Genomic DNA, 17,858 nt, shown 5'->3' on the forward strand with positions numbered 1-17,858 from the left:
AAGTTAAGAACGTGCATAAATCCTCATACATTCTCTAAATCTTTTAAGCTTTAACAGTCTGTGCCTCATTATTTAATTTTAACAATTTATTTTAATTTAAACTATTGCTTTTTAAGGGAGAGATTATGTACTTACATCATTATGTCAAGTCAGCTTGTGAGAAGTTCATTTTTTGGCTAGGCCTTTGTCATATCTTGGTGTACTACACACAGACAGCTTAGCTTAACTAAACATCTGGAATTGTGTTTGTTCAGGGTGAGCCTATAGTTTGTAATAAGAAAAATGTTCCACTGACTTTGTGGAATGAGTTTTATTTTAAGGTTATGATTTTTACATGTGCTCTTGCAGTAATAAACTTAGAAGAAGTCTTTGGGAGGAGGTGGTGCTCGTAAAGGATTAAGTTTGTACTTTGTTGTCTTAAATTGGAGAAGAATTGATGCTCTTACAAACATCCCAAAAGCCTAATACACAAAGAGCACAGTTTTAAAGCACAAATACTGACTCTAAAGTATGGTTTTGAGTTGAATTGCCTATTTATGGGCCTCCCTGCCCCCCATCTCCAACCTGAAATTGTATTGTAATAAGGAAAATAACACCGTTTTAAATGCTTGCCTTTCATTTCTGTAATTGAAATCAGACATAGTAGGGAAATCCAAGATGAAAATCCATAAATTCCTTTATCAAGTTACTGCATTATATTTCTACTACTCTATGATTTTTAGGCATAATCTGATAACAGATCAGTGGATTTCTCCCCCTTTTTTCATATTAGGTTAATATGTGTTAACATCTACACAGTCAATGACAATTTTATTAACATTTTCTGAATTGAAATCTAGGTTTCTGCCCTTGTTGGATGAGCCAAAAACAGAGTTTTGTAGGATGATGAAAGAATTAAACTGGATAAATGGTGTCATGGAAATTTAGAGAGAGAGGTGATAGTCAAATCAATAAACATGAAGAGCCAATTTTAATATCTGTGGCTTTTATGGGCTACAGTGGGTACCCATAACTGGAGAAGTTGCAATAAAACTGGGCAAGAGTTTTATCCATAGAGAATGGCCTAGATAGCCACTGTCTATGAAGAGCAAAGATAAATCCCTGTTCTTGCCTGTAGGTAGCAAAAACATGGTTAATGCTGCTGATGGTAATGGAGAATGGGAAAAGTGGAGAAGGTTTAGCAGGAACAATAAGCATGTCACTTTAGTGCCAGTAACACCTAGGCTGAAAGACAGATAACAAAGAAGCAAGAGGGGTCAAGGAGTTTAGGTCAGCGGTGCTGGTTGGGACTGGTTCTCTGGTGGAGGCACATAGGCAGAAGCTTGTTGTGCCCCTGGGAGCCTCAGACCCCCCAGTGGATCCTCAGGCAGGCCCCTGAGACCCCTGACCTCCAGCGTGGAGCCAGGAGGCAGGCAGGGGACCACAGCAGGTAACCAATTATTGGTGGGAGGCAGCTGAGTGGGGCTGAGGAGGGTCACGCCCTCCCCCCCACCAGCCTCTACTTAGCTCAGCCCCCAGGGAGCCATATGACCAGAGCTGGCAAACAGGCATGATTTGGGCCTGCGCACGAGTTAGCGCAGGGGAGTGCACGGAAGGGCCATCAGCAGGCATTCTCGGCCCAGAGTTGCCCCCTGTCAGAGAAGCACAGCACACCCCGTGCCTCTTGTACCCCTGGGCAGCCGAAGCCCCCCATGCCATGGGATAGACCTCTAACGCTGGACCTCGGGTAAAGGGGACTAGGGACTGTCACAACCCAAAGTTGTGATTTTTTGTTTAAGTGTGCTTTGGCACTGCTAAATTATTTTTCCCGCTAAATTGCAGCTTCCATGCACGGTGGAGTTTTCTGCTGCAGAAGAGAACCCCGGTGCAACGGAGAATTTCCCGCCAATTTGAAGCTTTCTTTGCATGGTGCATTTCTTTTGCATCTAAGAAATGCATGGTGCAAGGAGTTCCTGCCATTTGTATGAAGATTCGTGCCACATTATTGGCCGATTCTAAATTATGCACACGTGGCGGCTAGCAATTGGCTTGCTAGCTGTATAAAGAGCTTGGGTGGTTTCCGCCCAAGTTGGAGAGAAGTGAGTTGGAGAGAGAGCAATTGGAGTTTGAGAGGGAGAACGTGAAGATCTCTAAGCGCTACAGATCCTTACGGACCCAACGCATTTCTTAAAAGGCAACAGAGGCCTGAATAGCCTCTAGCCTCTCCCCATCGCCGATAAATTCCTAGACGTATCCCTTCCTGTATATTAAAGATACGAACCCGCGGAGCTTTAACAACTCCGGGGCAAAAGAACTGAACCGAACCCACGGAGCTTCGACAACTCCGTGGGAGAGAAACTACTGAACCCGCGGAGCTTTATCAACTCCAGGGCTAGAACGAATTTGTCGTAGTCCTCCAACAAGGATTTAAGCGGAGCTGCACCTGAAAACTGTCCAGCCTACACCGCGACCATCTTGAGTGTAAGTAAATAATCTTTAAATCAACCATTACGCCTCCGTGACTAATTCTAGCTCGCCCCCGGTCTCCTCCGGCCCCGCGTGCCCGGGCTGCTGGCCACAGCCCGCGTGCGCAAAGACGGGCCCGGCTCGCCCCCGGCCCGCACAGGGACCAGCCCTCCCCCAATCCAGGGAGGGACCCGGGGACCCAGGGAGACCCCCAGCTCCTCAGGAAGCCAGGGGATACCCCTGCAGACAGCTACATGAGTCTGTCTGCCAGGCCACAGCAACAGCAACAGCTGCTGGTAATTACACCCACCTGGTCTCCTACTCAAACAAGGACCTAAGGAGCTGAGTGAACAGGCCCCACCCTGCAACATGGTGATGGGCATGTGCCGCACCCCTAGGCTTTCTGATCTGGATGGACCACCCCCACTTGGTACCTCAGAGGTCTTTACCCAGACAGAGCCTATGGTCCCTCGCAGGTGGAGCCCTTGACTCCAGGCTGTGGAGGCTGCCTGGCATGTCTGCTGGATCCTCAGATCTGGGGTTCAAGCGCTCCCACTTGTGGGATGTGCTCACTGATGGAGACTCTGGAGGTCTGGGTGAGGGATCTCCAGAAGGAGGTGAGCAGACTATGAACTATCAGGGAACACAAGGTGGGTATTCATGCTTACTGCACCCATGCTTACTGCCAGGCCCTGCACCTGGAGAAGGATGCCACGGAGACCAGGCAGAAAAGTGGGCTTGAGCAAGATGCCCCAACCGATGGCGGGTGGAAATTGGTCACATCAGATCCAAAGCCAAGACGTACATCAGTTGCTCCACCAATTGGTGGCCAATGTGGTGCCTATCTTCAAGAAAGGGAGGAAAGTGGATCCGGCAAACTATAGGCCCATCAGCCTGGCCTCTCTCCTGGGGAAGGTCTTAGAAAAGATTATTAAAGAGGCCATTCTCAACAGACTGGCTGATGGCAACATCCTGACGGATAGCCAGCACGGGTTTGTTGCGGGTAGGTCTTGCTTGACCAATTTTATCTCCTTTTATGACCAGGTGACCTATCACCTGGACAAGTGAGAAGACATTGATGTTGTATACTTGACTTTAAAAAAGCCTTTGATCTGGTATGCCATGATCGCCTCTTGGCAAAACTGGCCAACTGTGGCCTTGGGTCCACCACGATCTGCTGGCTGGGGAATTGGCTCCGTGGTTGGACCCAGAGAGTGGTGGTTGACAGAAGTCAACCATCATGGTGCCCTGTGACCAGTGGGGTCCCCCAAGGCTCTGTCCTTGGACCCATATTGTTCAACATCTTCATTAATGAAGTGGATATTGGAGTCAGAAGCGGACATGTCAAGTTCACCAATGATACCAAACTCTGGGGTAAAGCATCCACACCTGAGGACAGGAGGGCGATCCAGGCTTACCCTTGACAGGCTCAAGAAATGGGTGGACAAGAACCTGATGATGTTTAACACCGAAAAATGCAAGGTTCTCCACCTTGGGAGGAAAAGCCTGCAGCATCCTTATAGACTCAGCAGTGCTACGCTGGTTAGCACTACGGAGGAAAGGGACTTGGGGGTCATGATTGACCACAGGATGAACATGAGCCTTCAACGTGATGCTGCAGCCAGTAAAGCAAGCAAAATGCTGGCTTGCATCCATAGATGCTTCTCAAGCAAATCCCAGGACGTCATTTTCCCGTTGTACTCGGTCTTGGTGAGGCCATAGCTGGAGTACTGCGTCCAGTTTTTTGGGCTCCACAATTCAAAAAGAATTTGGCAAAGCTTGAGAGAGTCCAGAGAAGAGCCATGCGCATGATCAGAGGTCAGAAAAACAGACCTTATGACAACAGGCTGAGAGCTATGGGTCTCTTTAGCCTGGAAAAGGGCGGGCTGAGTGGTGATCTGATGGCCACCTATAAGTTTATCAGGGGTGTTCACCAGCATCTGCGGGAATGATTGTTCATCAGAGTGCCCCAAGGGTTGACAAGGTCGAAGGGTTATAAACTCCAGCAAGACCGTTTCAGGCTGGACATAAGGAAGAATTTCTTCACTGTCCGAGCCCCCAAGGTCTGGGTTAGCCTGCCATAGGAGGTGGTTCATGCCTCTATATTGAACACCTTCAAGAGAAATTTGGATATTTATCCAAGGGAGGCATGGAGATCAAGCTGGCAACTGAAATAAAGGATAACAGAAAGTCCTTCTATAGGCACATAGGGAGCAAGAAAAAAAGTCAAGCTCCACTGTGGGACCCCTACTGAATACGGGGGAGGCAGCCCATAGTTGATCCCCACAAAAAGGCAGAGTTCCTAAATACTTACTTCACATCAGTGTTCCTGAAATCAGATGGGAGCTGTTCACCTGTCCAGAGACCCAGGGAATATGGGGAAGACAACAGTCCACATGAAATCAGTCCCAAACAGCTGAGGGTACTCTTAGAACATTTGGACATGTTCTTCAAGTTAGCTGGGCCAGATGACCTGTATCTGAGAGTTCTGAAAAAATGGGCTGAGCTCATAGCAGGGCCTCTGGTGAAGCTGTTCGAAAAGTTATGGGACTCGGGAGTGGTCCCGAATGACTGGAAGAGGGCTAACATTGTACTCATCTTTAAGAAAGGGAAGAGGGACGACCCTACAAACTACAGACCAGTCAGCCTGACCTTGGTCCTGGGAAAAATCTTTGAAAAAATTGTCAAGGAGGCCATCAACCACAAGCTTGCAACTGGTGGGGTATTAACAAGGTGGGGCATGGCTTTGTTGAGGGTAATTCATGCCTAACAAACCTGGTGTCCTTTTATGACAACCAGCTGGACAAGGGACATGAGGTTGACATCATTTACCTAGACTTGAGCAAAGCCTTTGATATTGTTTCCCATGAGATTCTTTCAGTTAAGCTGGAGGGTACTGGCCTAGACCAGTCTACAGTGAGGTTAGTTGGCAACTGGCTCAGAGGCCAATCCAAGAGTTGTAATTGATGGGATGGCCTCATCTTGGAGGGCCATCTCTAGTGGTGTCCCCTAGGGATTAGTGCTTGGGCCTGTGCTCTTTAACATCTTTATCAATTATTTGGATGAGGGGATAGAAAGAGCAGTGATTAACTTTGCAGATGACACCAAGCTGTGGGAAAATGCAGGCACATCTGAGGATAGGGTAAGGATCCAGGATGACCTTGGCAGGCTGGTTCTACGGGCTGAATGCAATCAGATGAGGTTCAATAGGTGCATGTGCCGGGTTCTTTATCTGGGTAGGAAGAACCTTCACCACAATTATACGATGGGTGGTGATCCACTGGCTGGCACTCCATCTGAAAGGGACCTGGGGGTGACAATCAACCAGAAGATGAACTAGCCAACAGTGTGATGAAGTCACCAGCAGGGTAAATAGAACTCTGGTGTGTATCAGCAGATGTGTCACCAATAGATCCAGGGAGGTGCTTCTCCCTCTCTATTTGGCATAGGTGAGGCCACAGCTGGAGTACTGTGTCCAGTTCTAGGCACTGCATTTTAGGAAGGATGTGGATAAGCTCAAAAGAGTACAGAGAAGGGCCATCCATATAATTAGGGGCCTGGAGGATAGGCCCTATGAGGAAAGACTCCAAGAACTGGGTTTGTTCAGCCTGAGCAAGAGAAGACTGAGACTTGATAGCCCTACAAGTATGTCAAGGGTGAACACCAAGATCTAGGGGAGCAACTCTTCAGAAAGGCAACCCTTGGGAGGATGAGGACCAATGAGCACAAGCTAATTGAGGGAAAACTGTAGGCTGGACATAAGGAAAAACTTTTTTTCTGTAAGGGTAACTAGAATCTTGGACACACTCCCAGCAGAGGTAGTGCAGTTGCCATTCTTGGAGGTGTTCAAGAGGTGGCTAGACAAGCACCTCGTTGAGCTCGTTTGAGCCCAATAACCTCCTGCCTATTGCAGGGAACTGGATTTGTTGATCTTACAGGTCCTTCCAGTCCTTCAATTCTATGATTCTATAATCCTCAGCCCACTCTTCCCCCACTGCCAAACTCCCAAGCCCCACAGATTGGCCCCTATTGGGCCTGCCCCACTCAGAGGGATCAGGTTTAATTTCCATGTGGCTGGCTCAAGCTAGAGCCTGTTCTGTCTGCTTGGAAACAGCCTGGCCAGGGCCTGATATAGCCACATGGAGCCCAGTCAGGGGCCTGCACAGCTACATTGGGCCCCAGTTGGATCAGCACCATGCACCAGACTGGGCCCACAGTCTAGATGTGGCGTGGACAGGTTTAGGTAGATAAGTCATTTGCAAAGAGATTGTATGCAAACCATGAGTGGATAAGTGGTGCTCAGGGATAAGAGGTAGAAGGGTAAGAGGAGGGGGTGGAATCCTATGGAAACTTTCCAGGGAGTGAGAAAGGAGAGGAGAATAAGCAAGGGTGATGACCAGAATTGGTGGTGGTCCTGTGATAATCAGAATTGGACACAGGATGTGAATGAGCAAGCAGGAATGACCAACAGTATAAAAGCAACAGAGAGGTCAAAAGGGGTAGGAAAGGACTGTTGGCTGGAAATAAAAATTTGGTTTCAATGCTTTGGTCAGAGCAGTTTCAGTGACACGGAGGAGGGATTCAAAATAGCATCTGCAATTGTTCTGATGTTCTGGGTCTGTTGAGTGAAGACAGGAAGTATTGTTAAAGAGAAGTCTGTACTAGTGGTCTAGTCATCTGTGACAGAGAGCAGAATTCAGTGATAGGTAAGTTTTCTTCAGTCCCCAGAATGCAATTGTCTGTAAAAAGCAGTTTGAATGAAACTCCAGTGTCTGTCAAGCTCACTTAAATGTTTCTATTAACACATGTTAGACGCAGCTGAAACTTCCATGGATTTTTGCCTACAAAACATAATTCTCTTCCCTTATACTTGCATGACATAACTGCTTGTAACCTGTACGCTATATGGGTTCCTTCAGAATCTTTCAAACCCTTACAGTAAAGTTTTCTTATGGATTCCAAGATGTGCATTAAGTCAAGTCTGGAATTGCAGTCTTCAAACAATTATTGCTAACTGAGTAATTGATAATTAACTTTCAAATATAGGGCTTCTAGGGAAACCTAGTGTTGCGTGATTGCCTCTTGCCCCTACCTCCTCCCTCTGTATGACCTTGGAGTCCCAGTTATGGACCAAGACCCCTATGTGCCAGGTGATGTACAAACAGAACAAAATAGTCCCTGTCCCAAGGAGTTCACTGTTGACTTTTCACATAATACCATCCTAAACTGTAGTGTTTGTATTTTCCATACAGCACTGTCTGAGTTCTCACTATTGCTGAACTTGGTAATAGTGAAGACATGACACTGAAGAAATACTTTTATGTTAGCACCTGGATAAATGCACACACTTAGAAATATTCTCTCTTGCATTTATTTATTATATTTTGAGGAAGCTTTCTAGGATTCATTCAACATTGTAATGACATACCTTTCAAGTTCTATAAGCAACACAGCTGTTTAGGCTGTGGAAATAACTGGGGTGTTAATTCTTATTGCTGACTAGATTCCAAATTTGTGTCTAGGGATTTTCATACCAGATTCTTTGGCAGAATAACTAGAAGTTTGATATTCAGTGTGCAGCTAAGCATACATAATGTTATATGAAGAGGAAGTAGCATGTAAAAGCTGGAAATGTTTTCTCTAATAAAGGAGCCATTTGTAAATCACAGAAATAAAATAGGGACATACCAAATATATATGTTATTTTATTTTTTAGACCTCAAAAACTCCTCCCAGATCATGTGCTCATTAGTCACTTGACCTCTAATGTTCCATGAAACATATCTGATCAATATAAGACAACACTTAAATATGGCAGCCATAGAAAACAAAACTTTAAATCATTCCCCTTTCTTAGCTTTCCCTTCAACAGGAACCCCTTACTTAGCCTTCTCTTGTATAAATAGTATCTACAATGTTTCTTAATCTTTACATAACACAAAACATAGTTACTACCTCTCATTAAAACAGTTGAGGTTTGGTCTTCATCCAAAGACCAATGAGGTGAGTTTTAAGACCCCTATTGACACCAGTGTGATTTGCATTGTGGCCTTTATCCACATAAGCAAGACTAATGATAGATGATGGCAGAATAACAGTTTATTTAGCAAAACCTGTTAATTTTAATAAAACTTAAGGAGAAATCCAAGAGGGAGTTGATTTTTTTTTGAGATTTAGAAAGTTATTAAAATATCAGCATTCTTTGGAGTCATTTTTCCCCACCATTTTTGTAAATCTTCCTCTTTTCCTAAAACAGCATAGTACTGATGGTGTAAAGGTGGTTAAAAATATTTAATCCTAGTTTGATAGGAAAGAGCATACAAGAGTATGTGTTGAGCCCACTGAGGGCTAACCAGTGCTTCATATGTGACACTGGATTCTCAAGCTAGCCACATGCACGTGCACAGTCCTGAGGACTGTGCATGTGTTGTTGACCTCCCTGTGCCTTGTATAATGGTAAATAAGGGGAAAAAAAAGGGTGGGGGGAGCCTTAAGAAACTCTCAGTTACTGTGGAAATTAAGTCTTGCAGTGCCCAACCTACTGGACTCTAAGACTAACACTAGCAAATTCTCTTCCCAGTCATTTCAAATCTGAAAAAAATCAGCAAAGCAGCCTTAAGCATTCTAAGTGTACCACATCTCTCTTGCCATCTGTGTCTCCCCTCTCCCCCACCCCCATCCCCAGTCATCTATAGAGTTATGGGAAGCTGTCATGGCCTTCTGGAACAACTTGAGGTCCACTTTTCCAAGCCTTGAGGAGCCAATTGTCTCCATTCAGGAGACCATCTCTCTCTTTCTGGAAACTTACCTGGATGGACTTCAGACAGTGGAGGACTAAGAAAAGTGGAGCACAGAACTGCAGCCACATCATCATTCTGCTTCACCCTCCCAAAGACCTGTCCTTACAGCTGGTGGACCAGCATTTATCTTAGCATCAAAGACAACACTATACAATTTTGAGGCTTTTAATGAACTCTGTGTGGCTGTGTTGCTCAGTCTCTCCTTGTAGACTGAGAGACTGTTCCTAGCTGAAAAAAATCCTAAGGGTTGTTGGATATTCTGACAGAGCCCTTGTAAATGACTGAGCAAGAGCTCTATGACATGTGCTGTCCAGTCATACACTAGCTATGGAACACATCAAAAGATGGTAGGTGCCTCCTTCAGGATTAGATGTTTTTATTTGCATCCTCATTCTGGATCTTGGTGGTTCTGGAAAAGTTTCTTTCAACCAAGATCAGAGTGTTTAGATAAGGATCATAAACATTTTAAATATGTCTGATCAAGTCATCTCATTCAGCATTTTTCCAACTGTGAGTGGCTAACTGCCAGGACTTACTGGCCAAATACTACTTTTGTACTTGGGAAGGGATGACATCATTCTCCCTCATGAGAGCAGAGAGGAACTCAGAGTCATAATATGGTGGGGAGTGGATGCATCTGTCAAGAGTCAGAGCAGCCAACAGTCTGACTTTCCCCCAACTGACTCTTCCTACCTGTGTAGGCCTGGCTGCCAATAGCCTAACTATTTCCAACTGGCCTCAGTTAGTTTCATATAAGCAGCAGCCCTTTCAGTGCTCAGAAGGCTTCTTAACAGCACAAATGCCTCCCTGGGTAGTTCCTCTGTATTTAGCTATGCTCCAGTCCAGACCCCTCTTTCCTGACAGCTGGCTCCTTGCTCCCTGGCTCATGAATCCAGTCTGGATTCCAGCCTCTTGCTTCTGATCCTCTTGGCTTATAACTCCAGTCTGGATGCCTGCTCCTCATTCTCTGGTTTGACCCTCTACCATCAAGCCCCAACTGCCTATATCCTGATCATACCCTGACAGCATTGGACACAATCATCAGGTGGTGATTTTAATGAGAAGATGTCTGGGCTTCCAGATCTGTTCAGAGCCACTATCAAGTGCTATTCCTTTGACAGATCCCTGGTCTACAAAAAGGACAGAGAGCACCTTGCACTCAGTAAAGGACCCTCACAACGGTACACTCTCTCTGAATTCTAAGCACCTCCGCCTATAAAATATACCATACTTCTTAACAGGAGCAATTACACTGAACACTATCTTGCTAGCTAGAGTTCCATACCAAAATTGGCTGACCTGCAGCAAAAGATGGCAGCTTTCCTCAGCCTTGGCTACTAGGGCAGTGCGAAATTTCACTGGCCATTTCATTTCAACACTGTTTTGACTCGTTTCAAGGTTGAAACAGCAAAATCGAAACGAAACAAAGGGCCTCGAAACAGCCTTGAAACAAAATGAGGCTAGTTGAAACGTCTCGACCATAGCACTGGGGATGGGAAGTCAGTCCAGCTGGGCTGACTTCCCATCCCCTGTGCTAGATCGTGCGGGGGGGGGGGCAGATGGGCTGACTCCTCATGCCCCCCGCTAGTCTCTACAGCTCCAAGACAGTAACAGTAGAATCTTTCAGGAACTGAACACACGTGTCCCTACACCTGGGTGACAGGCTGATTAAGGGCAAGTCCTGGGAGACCAAGGCAGTCCTATCCTCTTCTCCCAATTAGGGCTCCTAAAGAATTACAAAAAACAATCCCTCCTTGCCATATCAGGTAGTAGAATTCATAGGTTCAGGCTGACCATGAATTGTGCCCTGTCTTCTGTATGGCCTATTCAAGGCTCTTTAGTTGCTTTTAGATGACATTAAAGACAAAAATCAACCACAACCATCTGTACCTGAGATTACTAGAACATATCCCTGTATGCATGTATGTGACCCTCCCTGCCAGTTTTCATCTGTGACCATTACAATACTGACCAAAGACACTATAATTCCTATGTAATCATCATGTGAGCAGCTTGGTCATTGCCCTGTGCAAACTTTAATGACAACTTGATTAATGGCTGGATCCCTTGTGTAGGCAAAAAGGGAGCTCTCTCTGATTCCCCAAGATCTGATGAAACAGATCTGCTGCAACAGAGCCACTGTCTTCATGTAGTCTCCTACTAAGAAATTTCAGCTATAAGACCTTATGCCATAAACCTTTCCTTCTATTTAAATGTGATGTCTCAATATCAAGACCTGATGAGCATGTGTGTCCAGACCTGCAACCACTGCACTTGACTATCTAGCTTCAGGTTAGATGAACAGCAGTAACAGAGGGTCAAACTTACTGTGAAAAACATAAAAGATTTCTTTCCACTGTAGTTCAAAACAGCATGAATCTGATAGAGGCCCTGGCCTCAAAGATTCTATATTGCATAGTGACATTCATCTTTCTGAAAGTTCTTCTGGTGGGTATAACTGCATATCATGCTCTAATTTAGACATGGTCAGTGATGCTCTAATTTAGTCACTAGAGATCTAAATCTCAGCTGGACCTTTAGTGTCATTCTTTTGCAGCTCATGGAACTGCTCTTCTACCTTCACATTAAGAAAGCTTTCCTTAGTCTTTCTGTCCTGCTGATTCTCTGTGCAGACAGCATTCAAGCCCTTACAGCTAGGCTACCAACCTTGGTGTTTCATGAGAAGACATGGTCTCAGAATTCTGTTCAGATCAGTCAGGTATCTTACCAGTCTTCCTTCTGAAACCATACTCTTTGGGTGACAAAACCCTATTTGCTCTGGAGTTTTGCTGTGTTTCCGGGATAGGACTAGTTTAAAAATAAATAATGCTTAGGAAATGTCTATACTAGCGGTGCCCAACCTGTTGATCCCAAGAGCCAGATAAGTGGCCCAGAGCCCATCTGAGGGTCAGATTGGGATGTCTGTGAGCCAGACAGGGCCCTGGGGCCTGGCACCATCCCCTCCCTATCCTGCGCACCAGGATTGGGCCTTGGGGTCTGGCACCACCCATCCAGCTCTCACACTGAGATTGGGACCTGGGGCCATCCCTGTCTGGCCACAGGGCCTGTCTGGCCCTGTGCACTGAGATTTAGCAGCAGGGGAGTAGTGCCACTGCTTCCCTGCCACGAAATTTCCAGACCCCTGGGGAGCCCCACAGGCCAGATGACATGGTGTCATGGGCCAGATCTGACCTATAAGCTGAAGGCTGAGCACCCCTAGTCTATATCATCTCTACAGTGAGGCTGAGACCATTGCTGGGAAAGAAACATTGCCCATTCCCTCTTGTTCTGCCTGCGTAATATTCTGTGAACGTGTAACAGTACTTACATTTCTCCCTACCTTTCTAAACAGTCAGTAACTCCTCTTCATGCCAAAATACAAATGATACAAAAATGTCAGTGACTCCCATGGGGCCAGAATTTTACCCCAGAAATCTAAATCAATTTTCTGGCATTTTGAATCTGTAAATATTTATTTGGAACGCTGTCCCCCCAAACCACAGAAATTATCTCTCCCCCCCTCTTTTACTGTTAGTTTATGTTTCAGAAGAATGGTTTCAAGGGTGGGAGGGTCTGGTTTTTCTTGTTTGTTTTTCAACTTTCCTGTATTCTCAAGAGGATTTTGGCAGGATCTTTGGAGGATATGAATAGTGTCACAAACAACTGGTGCCTGGACCGCAGTTCTGCCTCAACAAGCTTTGTGAATTCCCTCTATCTGGCATACTCCTACTTTTTAGGTTGTTTAGCTGGGCTTGTTTTTACTTCTCAAGTTGTTTGACTGGAATAGGGGTGTATTGCCAGAGCCAGGGGAAGAGAATTAGTGACCCAGGGCCAAGAACTGTCCTTCCGTGAAGGAACTTGGCTGCAACCTTTATATAACTTAGGGCCAGCCTTTTTCTTTAGCTAAGTGTATCATTTTTCGACACAAGTAAGATAAATTACAGATAATAGCACTAAAACCTGGTTATTCACAACACATTTTATAAAGCCTCATGCATTCATTGTTAGCAGGAAGAGAGCATTAGATGTCATACATATAGGTCACTCACTCCCAAGCAAGGGTCCAAACTCCCCACAAGCAGATCTTTGCTAGATTCAAATGCTCTTTTGAAGCACTGTGTGACCCACTTTTATCTTTCAGGTATTGGGTTTAACCCAATACCTGAAAGATAAAAGTCAATGGAAGTTTTACCACTGATGTCAGCAGTGCTGAAATTTCACTCATTGTTCTTAAGACATAGAACTATTGATGTGTTTGGTGCAATACAAGAGAAACAAAAAATGGTTGTTGCACTGGTCAGTTATGTATGCGGAGCACTGGGCTGGAACCTTGGTCAAATTCTATGTTTTGGAATACAGAACACTTCACTAGTCACTTAATCTTTCAATGCCTCAGCTTCTCCATCAAGAAAATGGGAATATATGTCTTCCTTTAGGAAATGCTTTAAGATTTACAGGAGAAAAAAGCTTATTATTTTTAAACGTTAAAGAAAACCTCAGTAACTTGAAAACGTATAATACAAAGAACAACGTTGCATTAAAAAGCTACAGATCTTCTTCCTCCATAGTCTCTGTTTATGCCTGGGGCATGCTGCAGGGGGAACTATTCAGTGACTAGATTTGAACAATAATTACTGCAATAAGAAAATGGGACTCCTGTTTTGTTCCAAGTTCTAACACACCTGCTGTGCACTGAACTTTTTGCTCATAAAATCTGAAACAGACTTATAGTACTTGTCAGTTCATTAACAATATTTAAGTTGTTAGAAGAGGTATTTCTGTAAAAACAAGAAAAAAAAATGAAAAGGACGGTCAGCTCCCTCAGTTTCATTCTGACTTCCACTAATTACGGGTAGACAAGAAACTGTTTAGTAAGGATTTATTAAATGTACTAATTTGTTTCTCCTTTTCATTCTACAGAACTTACAATAGAAGAATGCTGTGAAAGTGGTAATGAATGGGCAACTAAAAATAGAAGATGCAGTTCACTCCCATTTCTTTCTGAGTCCAGAGAATGCAGGTATATTTTTACTTACTGTTGATTGCTAAAAAATGATGATGAGGGGCAGTAGAGCTGGTTGGAGTACCAAAAAAATCACTTTGGAAAGTTTGCGATCATAATGTTTTGCTTTCCCATGGGAATTTTATAACTGAGGTAAATACAGTGTGCTTAATTTTGAAATACTATCTCAAAAATTAGCTTTTAAAAAACTTCCTTACAGTTTTTCCCCTAAGTTTATCATCATAAAATAGTAAAAAAAGGATGGAAAGTTGGCTTCCCCCCACTTCATACTGGATACATGGAAAGATAAACAGAGATGGGGTGGGAAAAAAACAGTAAAACCTCTGATAAGCTAAAAACTATAAGTGGATTTTTTTTAAAGATCTTTACTTTTGAATTTGAGAAACAAGATAACAGTATAAACTAAAGATTAAAGGTCCAACTTGGAAAAATTATCTCTTAAAAAAAATTCAACCAACTCTCTCATCTTAGTGAGAGGAAGGACAAGCAAGCGGAGAAATAATTTTGCTAAAGCATAAGACTAGGACTGTGGAAGGCTTAAATTCCCTTGGTGCCTGAGTATCTGCCAATAAAATCCCATAAAGTTCTGTTCTTGGACATGTGCAGAGTTACTTAAGTCTTGACAGACCTGAGGTGCTTAGCATGCATCTCATGCCTTAAGCACCCCCTGCCTCCCTCCCCACCCACCCACCTTCCTGCCTGCCAAAGATTCATAAACTAGGTGTGTCCCCCCACAACCTATTTTGCCTGTAGAGACTTGTCCAGATCCTCAGCTGATGTAAATCAGCATAGCTCTGTCCACTTCCGTGGATCTCTATTGATTTGCATCAGTTAACAATCTAGCCTAATGAAAAAAAGCTTGACTGAAAGTCAAACAATAACATTAATTGGTCTATATATATTTGAATAATAATTGGTATATTTTAATAATTTTTCTTCAGTGCACTGAAATGAAGGAAATTGGTGCACTTCCTCTTTGGGTATGTTCATCAATGGGAAAGTATTAATCACACATCATAAGAGAGACTATATTCCACTTAACAAGAAGGTCTAACTTGAGTTAGCTTTACATTTCTGTGTGTACAGATTACATATGAGCACATTAGACTTTCTTTTTTAATTCTATTGAAATTAACTATTAAGACAGCACTAAACCATCTTATCTGATCTGAGCAAAGAAGTTAAATGTTGGTTATATTTTTGCGAGAGGCAAGGATTTCTTAGAGTGTTATCTTTTCATAGATTTCATAGACATTTGGGCTGGAAGGAACCCGGAGGATCATCGAGTCCAGCCCCCTGCCCAAGGGGCAGGAAGTCAGCAGGGATCATAAGATTCCAGCAGGATAAGCATCCAAATGTGTCTGGAAGGCGTTCAAAGTGGGTGCTTGAACCGCCTCCGGTGGCAGTCTCTTCCAAACCTTGGGGGCTCAGACAATAAAGAAGTTCTTCCTTATGTCCAGCCTGAATCGGTCACGGTGGAGTTTGTGACCGTTCGATCTTGTCATCCTTTGGGGCGCTCTGGTGAACAGATGTTCCCCCAGATCCTGATGAGCACCCCTGATAAACTTATACATGGCCACCAGATCACCCGAGCCTGCGCTTTTCTAGGCTGAGGAGTCCCGTGGCTCTCAGCCTTTCATCATAAGGTCTGTTTTCCTGACCTCTGATCATGTGCATGGCTCTCCTCTGCACTCTCTCAAGCTTCTCCACATCCTTTTTGAATTGCGGAGCCCAAAACTGGATGCAGTACTCCAGCTGCGGCCTCACCAAGGTCGAATACAATGGGAGAATGATGTCCCGGGATTTGCTTGAGAAATCTATGGATGCTTGAGAAATCTATGGATGCAAGCCAGCATTTTGCTTGCTTTACTAGCCACAGCGTCACATTGAAGGCTCATGTTCATCTTTTGGTCAATCATGACCCCCAAGTCTGTTTCATCTGTGGTGCTAACCAGCGTAGCACTGCTGAGCCTATAAGCATGCTGCCAGTTTTTCCTCCCAAGGTGGAGAACCTTGCATTTTTCGGTGCTGAACACCATCAGGTTCCCATCTGCCCATTTCCTGAGCCTGTCAAGATCTGCCTGGATCACCCTCCTGTCCTCAGGTGTGGATGCTTTACCTCAGAGTTTGGTGTCATCAGCAAACTTGGCCAGTCCACTTCTGACACCAATGTCCACATCATTGATGAAGATGTTAAACAGTATAGGCCCTAGGACAGAGCCTTGAGGGACCCCACTGGTGACCGCGCACCAAGACGATTGGCTTCTGTCAACCACCACCCTCTGGGTCCTACCGTGGAGCCAGTTCCCCAGCCAGCAGATCGTGGTGAGGTCAAGCCAGTTAGCCAGTTTTGCCAAGAGGTGATCATGGGATACCAGATTGAAGGCTTTTTTAAAGTCAAGATATATAACACCAATCTCTTCCCTCTTGTCCAGGTAATAGGTCACCTGGTCTTAAAAGGCAATGAGATTGGTCAAGCAAGACCTACCCACAACAAACCCATGCTGGGTATCCCTCAGGATATTGCCATCAGACCAGCTATATAGTTGGGCTAAAGTTAGAACAGCTTTTGGATGAAAGACATTTTTCCTCCAGTATTTTTTTTTTTTTGTATAAGTAGAGCAAAATCAGAGAAACTAGCTCTGAATGGAAGTAACTGACTTGTTGTCCTGGCTAGTTACTTGAAAGAAGACCAATTTAGAGGTTGACTTGTGTGCTTTGCCTGTGTGCTATTGACATATTCACGGTTTCCAGAGTTCCTGACTTTGAGATGACCTAGAAGAAGGACTGTGCCAGAGACAGTGCCCCAGAATGGACACCTGAGAAAAATATCTTGCATTCAAAAGCTTGTCTAACTCTACCCAAATACATGGTTGGTTCAATACAAGATATCACTCTAAGAAATCCTTGCCTCTCATAACTTCTGGACCATCATGACTACAATGTCACTCTTACACTACTGATTATATTTTTATAATTTTGTAAAGTTAATGCTGAAGCTCATGGGTTATATGAGTGTGCCCGCCTGACTTCATGGAGCCTCTCCCATGTGGCCCTAGAGAGTGTGCTAGGGGTCTGTCGCAAGGATGGCTCCTGCTGTCGTGACATGGGGTCGCGTTTTGCACGTGGGATACCCTGGTACTTTCCTACCATGTCTTGGGTGTTATGTTCAGTAGAAGGTTTCCCTTCCGTTGTGGGGGAACGCATTAGGTATTGTCAGTAGCGGGTGTTCCTGGGGCTCTACCTTCCCTACACCCTAGCCATGTGCCAGCCTATCAGGACTGCCAAACGATAGGTGATTCATTCGGCTTTGCCTAGAAGTAGTATCCCACTCCCTCTCTGCTGCACTGGTCCCTGGTGTTTGCAATGGTCTAACCTCCCACCACACAGGTTTGCCTGCGCTGGTGCGATGGCCTCAATGATGGGTCTAGCCTCTCCGTGTTGGAATCTCCTGAGTGGCCCCGGCCTGCTCAGTCATCGGCGTTTGCTGTATGGCCTCCTCTCTGGCCCTGGGGCTTCAAAGTAACTGAAGAAAGAACCAAAATTCCAGGGAGGGGCCTCTGCCCACTCCCCACTCACGCGTCCTGTGT

The 17,858-nt window shown here is 44.8% G+C and overlaps 1 protein-coding gene across 4 annotated transcripts in view; it reads left to right on the forward strand.

The window, feature by feature from the left end:
* Positions 1–17,858, forward strand: part of FBLN1 (fibulin 1) — a 123,608-nt gene that overhangs the window by 4,349 nt on the left and 101,401 nt on the right. For 3 of the 4 annotated variants that reach the window (XR_009461863.1, XM_019482267.2, XM_014606326.3), the window contains exon 2: positions 14,166–14,265. Coding sequence is in view for 2 of the 4 variants with exons in the window: in XM_019482267.2 (XP_019337812.1) it covers positions 14,166–14,265 (100 nt within the window). In the remaining 2 variants the exon portion in view is untranslated. Of the gene's footprint in view, positions 1–14,165; positions 14,266–17,858 lie in introns of those variants that run through there. The other variant, XM_019482268.2, reaches the window with a different exon arrangement.

Source organism: Alligator mississippiensis, chromosome 4, assembly GCF_030867095.1.
Source record: "Alligator mississippiensis isolate rAllMis1 chromosome 4, rAllMis1, whole genome shotgun sequence".
In the NCBI taxonomy this organism is placed as follows: Eukaryota; Metazoa; Chordata; order Crocodylia; family Alligatoridae; genus Alligator; species Alligator mississippiensis.